The 15,561-nt window shown below is 35.7% G+C and overlaps 1 protein-coding gene across 3 annotated transcripts in view; it reads right to left on the reverse strand.

Moving 5' to 3' along the window:
* Positions 1-744: 744 nt before the first annotated feature.
* LOC114632352 (solute carrier organic anion transporter family member 1B2-like) overlaps positions 745-15,561 on the reverse strand; it is a 63,108-nt gene continuing 48,291 nt past the window's right edge. For all 3 annotated transcript variants that reach the window (XM_028780889.1, XM_028780890.1, XM_028780891.1), the window contains 4 exons: positions 11,623-11,804; positions 6,905-6,969; positions 3,697-3,814; positions 745-1,637 (listed from right to left, as the gene is read on the reverse strand). In XM_028780889.1, coding sequence (XP_028636722.1) covers positions 1,421-1,637; positions 3,697-3,814; positions 6,905-6,969; positions 11,623-11,804 — 582 coding nt within the window. In that variant the 3' untranslated portion in view covers positions 745-1,420. The remainder of the gene's footprint in view (positions 1,638-3,696; positions 3,815-6,904; positions 6,970-11,622; positions 11,805-15,561) is intronic.

The raw sequence follows: 15,561 nt of genomic DNA on the forward strand, positions 1-15,561 counted from the left end.
TAAAGAACTTAATTCAGATGATGCCAAAGATGTTTTGAATCAGAATCTCTAGTGTAGGAATGTGCTTTCCATACATGTGTAATTTTGAGTATTCATGTGCATATGTGTGTGAGAGTTTGACTAAAAATTATTCCCCATGCCTAATGTATTCAGACATTTGCTCTCCAGTTATGTGCACTGTGCTGGAAATTTTAGGAGGTAGAGTCTTCTTAGAGGAAGAATTTGACAGGGTGGGAAATTTCAAGTTTTGTAGTTTTGCCCAATTCCTTTTCACTCTGTTTCTGCTTCTAGTTGTGGATGAAAGGCGATCAGATACTCTCCTGCTCTTATCACCTTGTCTTCTGTGGCTGTTGACATGTCTTTCCAGCAGGGTGAACCCTATATGTATAAAACTGGAAGCCAAAATATATAACTTTGTTTTCTGAGTTACTTTTTTGTCAGAGTATTTTATTATAGCAACAGATAAGTATTTCAGGGCTAATTTAATAGAAAAAATATTTTAATATGCGACAATAAAGCAAGTTCAACTTTTACCATCCACTATACTAAATCTGATCTCATTAAAAAACACAATATCCAAAGATATTTCCTCTCATTCACTCTGTCTTAATTTCATATATATATATATATATATATATATATATATATATATATATATATCACATCAGAAACAAAAGTTGTGATGTTGAATGCTGATATCCTCTAAAACCCACTATCTGGCACACAATTATCTCAGAGAACTGATAGGTAGAATGAAGGCTTATTTATTCAGTGGTCTTAGCTTTCTTCAGTCAATGTGGGTTTTCCAATTCATTTGCATGGCAGTTAAAATGCATTCTAAGGTATGTTTTCTGATAATTATAGCTTGTGACTTTCCTAAATTTCTCTGTTTTATTCTCAATGTTTTGTACAGTATATGCAAAGAAGATACATATGTCATTAAACACAATTTTAAATTAATAATTATGCAAAATATATGACATAAAATGGATACTAGAAGATGACACATCATGAAGCCCTCCATTGTAGAGCCTTCAGGCATGAATAGCACCATGAAAATTCTGATTTTTGAAGATATTACTTTAAAGACACCAATTTTTTATGTTACTTTTCCCTTTTTGTCGATCCTACCCTCCTTACTTATTCTATTCACTAACAAATGCTTAAGTGAATACTAGTTGTTCTATTGTAAAGTAACAAACTTTCAGTAATTTTTTACAGATGATATATATTCCAATCCTAGTTTCAAATACACAGCTATACCCTAATAAGAATGCTCTTGTCTCTTTTGATTCGTAGCTTGTTTCATTGTAATGCATAGGGTTATTGATTCTCCATCATATGTAAAGTGTGAAAATCTTTAGTGAAAGGACCAGGGGAATGTTTGAGAACAGAGCAACAGATGTGTCAATCTCTTTCTTTAAAGAGGTGATTCACTGTTTTGTTCATCAGAAGGCTCACAGTAGTATCCATTTTTATTTACAGATTCTGGGTTGTTTTCATCTGTGAATTTTCTTCCATTTTCCAATGTCTTGTTTTCATTTTTTTTAAATTTTTTCTTCATAACATAAATTAATACAACATATAAAAACAGTGCTGGAGTTTTTAAAGATGTGTTTAAGCCCAAGTAGATGATTCTAGAAAAAAGGAGGGACAAATATTATTTTATATTCTGTGGTACAGCTTTTAGCCCATATCTCTGGTACACAAACCTAAAACTTAAAAAAAAGGGAACTTATATTTTTAAAAATGAAACATTATGCATTGGACCATAAAGTGTTTGAAATTATTTCTCAAGAACTGGCAACACACAATGATTGAATTCTGGCTAGCTTTTTAGCATTCTGATGGAGAAAGGAATACTTAGATCGTTTCCCCCAAGCAATCCAATTACATGCAATTAAAGAAGAAAGCACAAACAAGTACATAAGGTGTTCACAGTCCATATACCTAGGTCCTTTAATACTGAGCCTCAAACATATTACTATTGAAAGCTGTCCCCCACCCTCTGTTCCTTATAACCAGGTGATTAGTTGGAGTATTTCCTCTGCCATTATATTTACATCTAATTTTCATGGAAAAAAAAACAAAACAGAAGTCACACTAAAAGGAAATGAAAACAAAAATCATGGTTCAAAGATAATGAGGAGTTTTCAAACCCAGTCATGGATATGTCAGGGTATTAACATTATCAGGATCTGGACATGACATTAACAAATACCCTACTGTCCACCATAATACTAACTCCACCAAGGCAACAACAGCACCACCACCGTCATCATTACCACCACCATCACCATTACCACCAGCACCAACAACAACAGGCAAAAAAGGACCATGACACCAACAACACTGTTACACTACAACCAAGGCAACAATACCAGCATGACACCAAGACCAGTGGTAATGATTTCCAACAACAACTCTAATTGTGGTCGGTGGTGAAAAATGGTTGGGAAGACAGCTAACTGTAACATACAACCTAGGATAAGAACAGATAGACTGTCCTCGCACCTGTATCATTTCCCATCATCTATCGGCAATGGAAGCCTCTGTGGTTCTCCCTCCTTGTAGTGTTCACTTGAATTTTACTCTTTGCAGGAGCTACATATATCTAGAAAACTTCCTGTGACTGCATCATTAGCTCCAGTTTCTTCTTCTATTTTGTATTTTCCCTTTGAGTGTTGCTTAAAATAATTTTTGTTATAGAGAGATTTAAAAGAACTCTAATATTTTTTGTTATAGTTTTAAGGGCTTGGGTCATGAGCCAAAGATATTTGCACTTCCCAAATAGTTTTTTAAAAATTTACTTTGAACCCAGGCCATGGTGGTGCATGCCTTTAATCCCAGCACTTGAGAGGCAGAGGCAGGTGGATTTCTGTGAGGTCAAAGTCAGCCTGGTCTACTGAGATAGCCCCAGGACAAGTCTACACAGAGAAAGCCTGTCTCAAAAACCATCAAAAGATAATCTATTAAGAAATATATATGTTTTACAATTAATCATTTAAATTTAAATTAACTTTTTTCTAAATAATATCACTCCCATATGTTATTTCAAATTATCATTCATTTGACTTCTGTCCTCATGAACAGAACACGAACTTTCCTCCTTTTCTTACATTATAACCAGACACTCAGTTGGCCATCATGTCCTGCTTCAGAAGCTAGGGACAATAATATTTTAGAATTGGTAGAGGTTTCATAGAAAAAATTATAATTGAGCAAAAAGTCTATCTCTTTTACTCTTAGTTGCATGACATTGGACAATTTATTATCCTTGAGTCTTCATGTTTTTGTATTCAATGTAAAAATTAAAACATAAAATTACTTTTTTTCTTCTAGTGTTAAAATGAGATTGCCTGATACAATTCTGAGTATAAAAATGGGGATTCATTAAAGCCACATTAATAATCAACTTATTATTTTATTGAAAATAATCTATATGGGGCCAAAGAGATTGCTGACAGATCAAGAACACTGACTACTCTTGCAGAGAACCTGGGTTCTGACCTCAGCACTCACATAGTGACTCACAACCATCTGTAAATCAAGTTCTAGAGAATCCAACTTCATGTGATTTCCATGGGAACTACACACATGTGGGGCACACACATACATGTAGATAAATGCACTCACATACATTTAAAAATTATAAATGATAAAATCAATTAATGAAGTACATTTATAATAACTCACCCAAATAGTCTGGAGTTATATATCCTACATGCCCCACGTGCTCCACAGCTGGTAACAGACCACTTAATACATGTTCTGTCAATAAATGCTCCATAATAGATTGGAGTTAGAATTCCTCCTACAGCATGAGAAGTAAAGCTATAAACCCAAGACAAGCATCTAAAATAAATCGAGGTGTTATATCATATTGATACACAGTGAAGAATGAGAATCTGAAAACTTTCTAGGATAATGTTTTGGTTTCTGTTTGAATATATGTAAGAGTTATATCAATAGGTTTTTCCAAAGGTTGTACCATCTATGGATGTGTAATGTCATACACATCTTCTGTCTATCTCTATCCCTTGCAGACATAATGAACATGGAATTCTACATGCCTGTAAGCAATAGTCTTATAATACAAACTAGTTAATATCTATTTAGTGAAATTCCCATATGCCAGGATTTTTTTTAATTCACCAGAAGGTTTTGGAATAATTGGAGTAGACTCGTAGCTTTAGGACAAGTGAACAAAAGGACTTATCCCAATCACAAACAGGCAGAAGTTTGTTCAAGTATTTGAAGCCAACTAAAAATGGGGGCTAGAGAGATGAATCAATGGTTTAGAGTGCTTGCTGCTCTTGAAAGCACCAGAGTGGGGGTCCCAGAATCTATATCAAGAAGTTCTCTACCTGTAATTTCAGTTCTGGGGAATCTGATTCTCTCTTCTGGGAGACACTGCAGGCAGGTGGTATATGTACAGAAAATCATGCATGCACACTTACACATAAATAAAAGTTACTATCAAAAATAAATACAATTAAAATGTTAAAAGGTAAAAAAAAATGTTAATCTAAAAATGGAACTCTTTCATCAGAACTCTCTTCCCAGACAAGCTGTGGTCCAGTCTCACCTTCATCATGGAATGGTGGCTTTTAGGTTCAAAATAGCTCCTCTTTTTGGTGTCATCTGACTCCATGACTCACCATTTTCTTTCCACTGATTTTGTACTTGTTTAAATATCTTTTGAAGTGTTCTAAGCAGTTCAGCTTTAGGGCCTTGTAAATATTGTTTTTGTGTTCTGATTGCATGGTCTTAGTTGTTGGCCTAACCTTCAGTCATGGGTCTTTTGAATAGTGTGCAAAAGTACAATGCAGGACTTCTCCAGAGTTCATGCACAGTATAGAGAAGCAACTGTTTCTTAGCTCTGTTTCAATCAAATCTGAGACTGACTTGGTTCTTAAACTGACCAAAGATTGGAGGAGTGCATTAGTAGAGGTCTCATTCAGGAAAAATTTAGTTCGAATTCTTATGTGTTTTGATGAACAAATCTCAGCTTTACAATTTTACTGATTTTATTTTTAAAAAATTAATGTCTTCTTTTCTACAGATCTGTTTTAACTAATTTTCATTTGTGTATTTGTCACTGGTTGTGAGTGCAGAGAGAATCAATCCACTGGGATTCAAGAGCAGGTAGTTGCAAGCCATTTGAGGTGATGTTAAGAATGGTACCTTGAACTTTATAAGAGCATTATATGCTATCAGTCACTGAGTTACCACTCCAGCCTCTTAATTCCAGTTGTCTGAGAACAAGTAGTTGACAATGGACAGATAGTGGAGGCCAATGTATCTGTAAAGGACTGGGCTGAGGAAATGAGTTATAATATTCATATTTCAAAAAATTTGGGCCATCCCTTAAGAAATGAAAAATATATATCAACAATATATATTTTTTTCTGTGTGATGTTACTGGTGTGACAAAACAAGTTTAATGTTTTAGGCAAGAAACTCAACCTTGGTGATTACTAGGATTTATTGTTTTCAGTAACTTATTTTCCAAGTGACTTTCTCAGTTCAATGTACTGAGAGATGTTTCACAATGTTTACTCATATCTTGCTAAAGACAGTTGCTTTGAATTAGAAGTTTGGTACTGAGTATATGTTTCCCCTATAGAAATATTTAGGTTCGATGAGACTATGTATCTTAACTATGGTGGCAAATTCCTTTTCTTTATTATTTTATGATGCTAGAGGAATTTCTACATTTTTTTTTTGAGTTTCCCCTTTGCCTATCAGTAAGGTTACTAAGTACACAGTACATCAGTTTTGGAGGCAGGTAGATATGTGGAGTTTCATTTGGGATTTGGACATAGAGGGCTTCTGGTATGTACAGAACCTTCCAGCTTAGAGATAAACAGTAAACTCCAGAGAGGCCCTCCTTCTCCCCCTCCACTTCCTCTTCATCCCCCTCATCCCTTCTCTCATTCTTATAACTTTTCTTTGTCCCTTTGAGTATTGAAGGATCTATCTTCTATATACATCATGAACAATTTCTTCCCCACTGTTGTCAGTGAAGGCTATATTTCTTAGCTTGCAAAGATCCTTAGGATAGACCTCCAACTCTTTTGCTGATCTTTAAAATCTTTTCATCAGTGCTTGCCTCTGATTAGCTCTCTGCCCTATCCCCAGGTTAGTAATTTTACTTTTTTCTATTTCTATACATATAAGCCTTTAATGTATATAAATACTATAAATGTTATATGAGCAGTTGTGAAAGTAGCAACAGACATTTAGGAGTAAATGGTTCTAAGAGAGGGACATGGTTCCCTTAATCTCTATCAGTTATGTCCTCTGAATATTTAGAAACTTGAGACTAAGGAACCTAATCTTGACATAAAAGTCACAACTTCTTGAGGTTTTTTTTAATTAAATTGTTGTCTTCATCCAAGGTGATAAATTCTGGGCATGAGTTCTATTTCCCTTTCACATGCTTAATTGCTGATAAAGGCTCTGGAGCCTCCAGCATCAAACAGTAGGAAACCAGCCTGTCAGCCTCTGGTTTTATTCTGGGCAGTATCAAACTGGCCAAATTCCCAACATTCTAAACACACAAGAGGCATTATCTAGAAATGCTATGTATGGAGATGGACCTTTGCTTTGCCAGGCTGAAAGAAGCACCTGTCACTGCAATGAAAAGGAACAGCTGATCTTTGAGACATAACTTATTGTACAGACGAGACAATTCCTATGTCTAACCTCAACTTTGCAGTTAACTATGAAATTCTCTTTAATATCACTGTGGTTTCTTGTATTTCTGACTCCTTTCATTTACTACACGTAGAAATGATTCTTAAACCTTTAAACTCTCCTCAGAATCATAACATATTTATGTTCTGCTTTCAAACTTGGCATAAATATTTGTTTCCTGAATTTGATTTGTTTACCATACCTACTGTTCTTATAACCAGTGAATGGAAGCCCATTGCAAGTGATTTCAATTCAGGTTGGACACACCTGCAAAAAGATAAAAGCAAAAAATAACACTTTAACACTTAAATGTGTTCAAAATGGTAAGTTGAATTGAAACATAAAATGTTTGCTGATGTTACTTTTCTTTATGTTTGGAAGAAAAACATCATGGGAATGACCAACATGTTACAAAGTTATCATTCACAGCTTGAGAAGAGACAAGACAATGAGTAATAAGGATTCTCCATGCTATGATTTCAAGAGAGTCGAGAAAGTTGAAACTCTTTAGCCTAGGCTGGACCTGAACTCCAAGCAACCCTGCTACTTCAGCCTCCTAAAGTACTGAGCCTACAGATGTGAGTTACCAAGCTGACTACATTTTAAGTTTTATTCAGTAAATATGCTGTAAGAACATCTGTACTCAGCTTTATGATGTCTACAAAGACATTGGTCTCATGTGGCCCATTCAGCCAGAGCCTTGACAAAAGATCACATTCTTCTATCTAGGTATAGGTCTCAGCATACATCCTGCTTCCTTACTGCTATGACTGTTGTTAGCAGAAAAGTCTAATACCTTTGAAGATAAAGTTTCACTGTAACCAGAAAAGTCAAGAAATTTATGCATTCTGGACTTCCCATGTATGTAACTGTTAAGTTAAAGATAGAGAACATGTTATCAACTTGCTTAGTAACACACTCATTCAGGGCTGGGGAAGTGGCATGGCACTAAGACTCCTTGTTTCTGTGAATAACCAGCTTGCATTTCCCAACACCCACACTGGACAGCACCCAAACTCTAGTAACTTTAACTAAGGAGATGAAACCCACAATTCAGGCCTCTTCAGTTACATGGCCTCACCCAGGCATACTCATACATATGAACATACACATACAGAAACAAAACATAACTTAAATCTTCAAAAAAGATATTTGTAAAAGTAAACACATTCTTCTACCTAAAAAGAATTACAAAACATATTTATGGAATATATTTATGGAATAATTATGGAATTCTTTTGATCTTCCCACATTTAGTGAGCTGGAAACACCCTTACTTGTATAAACCTCTCATTCATATTGATGAGAATGAAATTATGTGGGAAAATGGGTGGATAAAATATTACTCTGTCTTAAATACTTCTGCTGAAACATTAAATGATGATATATTTTATATCGCCTAAAATTACAGGATGTTTATTTGTTCAGAGAGCTAAGTAGATATGTCATTCAGCCAATTGGAAGAAACCATTTCACCTCTCCTGACAAGAGCTCATGCTTTGTGAGGATCCATATGTATTAGCACTTAGAACTTCAGTTTTCTTGAAATGTGACTGATCTTTAATCCTTGCAGGAAAGATACCTCTTAATAGGGACTTACCATGTTCCAGAATGCTGGTTACTCCTACTTAACCTCAGAGAGTATGAAGGCTAAGACAGAAAGATCACTAGAGTAGTATAGTGCACAACCAGCCTGGGGAACATAGTGAAACCCATCTCAAAAATAAATGAAAAAAATAAATGAATAAAATTTTCAAGGGACCTTATGCAATTAAACAGAGAATACACTAAACAATGTATAATGAAAATTTAAAACATTATGGTTATATACTAGGAAACAGTAAATGCAGAATGGTTGGTGAAGGATGGTGTTAACTCAGCAAGGGCCAGAAAGCTATGTTTATAATTCTAGGAGACAGGTCTTTTGTTTTCCATTGTGTTTTGTTTATTTTGTAAGTAAGATGAAGGAAGTCAGCAAGAAGTGGAATTTGACTTGGTCACTGAAATCTTTATCAAACCTCAGACTTATCAAGCGGGATTTGGAGAAGGAAGAGATGGTATTTTTTTCACTGCTTGAGACCTTGTACCTCAGTTATGTTGTTGTTTATAGGGTAGATTTGGGTTTTGTTCTAGAAACACTACATGGAACTGAGTTTTGTAATCTATGTGCATTTTCATCCCAGGAGAGTGCTTAGCTTACATGGGAATTGGGAGGGCTTGTTGACAGGACTAATGTTTGCTTCAAAGTGGGTTGTACACCTCCAACAACTTTTAGGAAGGAAAGCTGTGGCAGAATGCTGTGCATAGACAGCCACACACATATGTAGACATAGACATAGACAGCCCCATTCATAGTCATGGACACTCACCCCTAGCCACAGCCTTGTACTCTAGCTGCTTGCCCACTCACCAGTGTGCTTACTTATGTGCACATTGGTGAATGCATTATAGTATAGTATAGTATAGTATAGTATAGTATAGTATAGTATAGTATAGTATATATATATACACTTATCAGTAAGTGTAATTCCTACCTCACTTCTCATGTGGAGAACCTCAATATAGTGTGCATGCTACAGAAAAAAATAATAATGATCATAATAATAATAAACCCAAGCTAGATATATTTTCTAACTTATTTAATTTCTTACCAATATCTGCTTGATGTAATAAATTAAAACAAAACTAATCCTCCATTATACTATTTCATGAAAGTGGGTCCTATATTGTTTCAAGGGATGATTTTTAAGTGACACCTGAGAACCCCAGTCAGACAGGTAGCTCAGTCACGTGATGCTATGCTTACTATCTGTGAAAGATGAAGCTCTCTTTATTTCCTGGCTGATCCACATCACTGGAATTTAAGTTTTAAAAGTTCTAAAACCTTTCTTGGGCATTTGAGATTAATATTTTTGTTTATCATAAGTCTATGAATTCTGAGGTGATTTAGTTCATCTTAGTGAATCTTTCATAAATGAGAAATACTCTCTTTATAAATAGACAGCATTTATTATTTCATGGGACTAACTTATCATGGCAAACACCTTAATGTAATATTTGGTCAGAACAGAATTTAAACAAGTGTAGATGCTAATTAAATGTCTATCCTCATTTAAATGACAATTAAAACCTTTTTTTTTTCTCTTGGCCTTTGGGGACTTTTACTCAACATGGAGTTCAAAAGTATAAAGAGATATTTGCCCAGGTTATCATACTCACATAAATACATCTTTGAAAGTCAACATTCAAATGTTACATATTTTTAGTTTTAAATGTGACTGTGGGTGAATTAGTCAAATGGAGCTGCTAGAACCTGCTCACTTCCCTGGCCACCCATTGCACTTGTCCCACCATCTTCCCAGCACTCCCAGCCAATCAACTATGTCTCCTTTCAAAACACTTTAGCTTTTTCCAGTTGCAGGGTTTAAATCAAGAATCCAGTTCTCACCTAAAATCCTCATCTAGACACTGTTTTAGATCATGAGATTGAATAACACATTTGTTTGTGATGTGCTTTTGAGAAAAATCATAGTTCCTATCCTGCCTTAAATTACGTAACGTTTAACCATCTTCATAGCAGCAATTTCTTTATTATGTTAGGATCATTTTAGAATTATTATGTGCTCATTTTAATGATAATTTGATTCATGATGGTCTTTGCTGTTGTATTCTGGGATGTTGCCCACAATTATACTTACTGATCAGTGCAGTATGCTATATAATACATGGACCAATGCACACACAAGTAAGCACACTGATGAGTGAGCAAGTAGCTAGAGTACAAGGCTGTGGCTAAGGTTAAGTGTCCATGCCTATGAATGGGGCTGTCTGTGTCTATGAATATGTCTGTCTATGTCTATGTCGATGTCGATGTCGATGTCTATGTCTATGTCTATGTATCTATTAACTTACCTTGGAATATTCTTCAAGCATAAAATCTTATATTAATATTCATCTAAAATCTGAAGAGCTCCACTCTTTCCATATTTTTATTTCTTAAGCCTACAGTCTATTGCAAAAGATTGGATAAAAAGTTATTCTGTGGGTAAATTAAAACTTTTGGAATGTTATTGCTATTTTAAAATGTTAATATGATTTAATTTTTGTTAATTTATGTCTGTTAGTGTATATTCCAGGTGTGTATCTATGCCCTCAGAACTTAGAAGATGGTGTTAGACCCCTTGAAGCTGGAGTTATAGGTGATTGTAAGACACTTGAAGTGGGTACTGAGAACTGAAATCAGGCCCTCTGAAAGAGTAGTAGGTACTGTTAATTGATAAGCCATCTCTCCAGCTTAGAAATATTAATATTGACTGAAGTTTAAGCTTGTCAGACTTCCAAATGGGTTCCTTTCATTAACTTCAATAAATGATTCCTAGTGCAGAATACAACTGACCATAATACTTCTTCTAAATATAAAGAGAGATGCTTAAAATTGAGACAGTTCCAAATAATTCCATATTTTATGTGTCTAGCAAGCTGAGATTTCACAGAATCTAGATTTCCTAATGAGAGAATCATATGCAAAATTATTGTTTATAATGATGAACTAATGAAATAATCATGAGAACATGTGCTCTTATATATAACTATGATGGGATAAGATATGAGCTTATGTCCCAAATGTAAGTCAATAGAATTCAGTAAATATGTTTATCATCTAACATATATGACTAATAAAGACGTCTTAACAATTTGTACACAGGATGGGGAGAAGTCATCTGTGTTCCCATTTGTGATCTGAGAGGTGACCAGCAGATCCTTAAAAGTTCAAAGGTGGATGACCTGCTCTCCACAGTGGAGGTGGAAGGAGATTGAAGACTGATTCCAGAGATAATTATCTGAGTTCCATATGGTCACACACATATGCATCCCACAAAGAAATGCACATTCTTGCACATAGAAAAAAAGTATACTCACTTTATCACAATCAACATAAAAGAAGTGCTTCCCATTGCAGTGAAAAAAGACAAAATGACTTGAAAAATTATATAAATGTTATACTTGGTTTTGCATTTGTCTCTTGGGCATTCCCCCAAAAGTGCTGAGTGGTTTCCATGCAGGAAATCAGAGTCGCTGATACAACTGCAGTCATAAAATTCCTAAAAGACAATTTTTGAAATGTTATAGAATGTGTTTGCAAAACATGAAAGTGATATAAATATATCCCATTATATTTTTAAACAGGTCTTCCACTCTAGCAAAAATGTTTACTGTTTTTAAAACTTCTGATAGCATCATTGTTTAATTATTGAAAGACAAAACTTTTGTCTGTATTTATTTCTGGCCAAGAAAATGAAATTTCCTAATTCCTAATTCATTTCAATTTCAAGATTATAAAATGATTGAATAAATTAGTGTCTGAAACTAGTCATAGGTTGTTTACTCATACAATTTCTTTTTCATAATTGTCTTCTCAGGTTTTCTTTCTATAATAGTTTTGCATCCTTATTTTCTGAAATATTTGTGTCTGGGTCAGCCACATGCCTTTAAGAAAACTAGTCCAGGAAATGAAAGCATTTTCAGCTTGTCAGTAACCAACATCTGAAATGAGAACCAGCTATATAAATGAGTTGAGTCACACAAGGTGTAGTGGAAAGCATGATCATGCCAAGTGTGGTAGTGCACACCTATAATTTCAGTGCTTAAGAAGATGAGGCAGAAGTGAGTTCAGAGAGAGACCAATTATAGAGATCCTGTCTCAAAACCTTAAAACAAAAACTTTGTATACCCAACGTTTGAATTATGTAAAAGTAAAAAATAATATTTCCCAACTATGTGAGTTATTGAATAGATTAGTGGTATATGCAACACCATAAGTAATTTCTATGCATTGGACTGTACAGATGAATAAGGGTTACTCATAGGTCACAAGGAAAAGTGTGTTTTGAAAGAAAAAGGTGTCATGGCATGGTTCAGAAAGCCCAGAGTTAGAATCATAAAAGTCAGTAAAGATTGTAAGTCTTGTCTATATGATGATTTAAGATTATATTTATATAGATATAATGCAATTCCCATCAAAATTACAACTCAATTCTTCACAGAGATAGATAGAAAGAGCAATTCTCAGTTTTATCTGGAATAACAAAAAGCTCAGGATAACAAAAACTATGCTCAACAATAAAAGAACTTCTGGGGGAAATCACCATCCCTAACCTCAATCTCTACAACAGAGCTTTAGTGATAAAACCCAAAACTGCTTGATATTGGTACAGAGATAGACAAGCAGACCAATGAAATAGAATTGAAGACCCAAAAATGAACCCACACAACTTTGGTCACTTGATCTTTGACAAAGGAGCCAAAACCATCCAGTGGAAAAAAGAGAGCATTTTCAACAAATGTTGCTGGTTCAACTGGAGGTCAGCATGTAGAAGAATGCAAATTGACCCACTCTTATCTCCTTGTATAAAGCTCAAGACCAAGTGTATCAAGGACATCCACATAAAACCAGATACACTGAATCTAATATAAGGGAAAGAGGAAAATAACCTCAAAACACGTTGGCACATGGGAAAATTTCCTGAACAGAACACCAATGGCTTATGCTCTAAGCTCAACAATTGACAAATGGGACCTCATAAAATTGCAAAGCTTCTGTAAGTCAAAGAACACTGTCAATTTGACAAAATAGCAACCCAAAGATTGGGAAAAGATCTTTACCAATCCTAAATCTTATAGAAGGCTAGAATCCAAAATATACAACGAATTCAAGAAGGTACAATCCAGAGAACCAAATAACCCTATTAAAAATGGGGTACAGAGCTAAACAGAGAATTCTCAACTGAGGAATCTCCAATGGCTGAGAAGCACTTAAGGAAATGTTCAACATCCTTAGTCATCAAGGAAATGCAAATCAATACCACCCTGAAATTCTGTCATACCAGTCAGAATGGCTAAGATCAAAAATTCAGGTGACAGCACATGCTGGCAAATTTGTGGAGAAAGAGGAATCCCATCCATTTCTGGTGGGATTGCAAACTGGTACAGCCACACTGGAAATCAGTCTGGCTGTTTCTTAGAAAATTGGAACAAGTTCTACCTGAGCACCCAGCTGTACCAGTCCTGGGCATATACCCAAATGATGCTCCAAGATATAACATGGACACATGTTCCACTGTGTTTATAGCAGTCTTATTTGTAATAGCCAGAAGCTGAAAACAACACAAATGTCCCTCAACAGTGGAATGGATAGAGAAAATGTGGTACAGTTACACAGTGGAGTACTACTCAGCTATTAACCACAGACTTCATGAAATATGCAGATAAATGGATGGAACTTGAAAATATCATCTTGAGTGAGGTAACTCAGTCACAAAAAACACACATTATATGTACCCACTGATTAGTGGATATTAGCCAAAAAGAAGCACAGAAGACCCAAGATACAACTCAAAGATCATATGAAACTCAAGAAGAAAGTAGACCACACCAAAGTGTGGATGTTATAGTCCCACTCAGAAGGGTGAAAAAAATGATCATGTGAGGTAGAGGGAGGTATCTGAGAGTGAGAGAAAAGGGGGCGGGAAAGTGGAGGCAGTTCAGATATGACAGGAGATTGGGGAGAAGTATAGAGAGTCAGAAATTTGAAAGAGGGGGTATCAGTGAAAAGTAGGAACTTAGGATAGCTACTAGAAAGTCCCAGATGCCAAGGACCCAAGAGGTTCCTAGGACCCAAACATGGGGGACATTAACCAAAATATCTGGCAAAGGGGAGACAGAACCTGTAAAGACCATATTCAGTGGATATGCATGGACCCTGTTTGATGGATGGAGACATCTACCCACCTCAAAAATATTAATCTAGAATTCTGTCAAAAGGAAATACAGGGACAAAGAGTGGAACAGAGATTAAAAGAAAGACCATTCAGAGACTGCCACACCTAGGGATACATCCCATCTGCAGACAACAAACTCAGAAACTATTGCTGATGCCAAGAAGTGCTTGCTGACAGGAGCCTGGTATAGCTGTCTTCTGAGAGCCTCTGCCATAGTCTGAACAATACAGATGCAAATGAAGCCAAACATTGGACTGAGCAGGGACCCCAATGGAAAAGTTAGGGCAAAGTCTGAAGGAGCTTAAGGGGTCTGCAATCATTTAGGAAGAACAAAAATACCAAGCAACCATACTCCCCCAAATTCCCAGGGACTAAATCATCAACCAAAGTGTTCATATTGGGGACACAGAGGTCCAACTGGATATGTAGCAGAGGATTGCCTTATTGGACATCACTGGGAGGGGAGCTCCTTGGTCTGGTCAAAACTCGATGATCCAAGGTAGTGGAATGCTAGAGCACTGAGGCAGGAGTGGGTGGGAAGGTGGGGAGCACCCTTAGAGAGGCAGGGGTAGGGGTGAGGGTGTTTGTTGAGGGGGGATAACATTTGAAATGTCAATAAATAAAACAACCAATAAAAATGGAAAAAAAAATTAAAACCCTAAAAAAGACTCATCTTTAGCTTCTGATGTATAAAGTATTTATCAATTATGACAGATGCTTGTGTCATAGAAGGAGTTTTAGAAATCCTAACTACATCTAGGTTTCCAAAGGCAATATTCTAACTCTTGAAAATGAAAAATTGGGCTGGGTGGTCGTGGCACACGCCTTTAATCCCAGCACTTGGGAGGGAGAGGCAGGCAGATTTCTGAGTTCGAGGCCAGCCTGGTCTACAGAGTGAGTTCCAGGACAGCCAGGGCTACACAGAGAAACCCTGTCTCGAAAAACAAAGCAAACAAACAAATAAAAAAACAAAAACAAAAGAAAATGAAAAATTGCAAGTGAAGTAATCTCAAAATAGAATTCAAAGAACAGAAAAATCTGATGGTTCCAAGCAGGATTTCATGTGAAGTATTGCTAACCT

This window comes from Grammomys surdaster, unplaced genomic scaffold (genome assembly GCF_004785775.1).
Source record: "Grammomys surdaster isolate TR1022 unplaced genomic scaffold, NIH_TR_1.0 373, whole genome shotgun sequence".
In the NCBI taxonomy this organism is placed as follows: Eukaryota; Metazoa; Chordata; class Mammalia; order Rodentia; family Muridae; genus Grammomys; species Grammomys surdaster.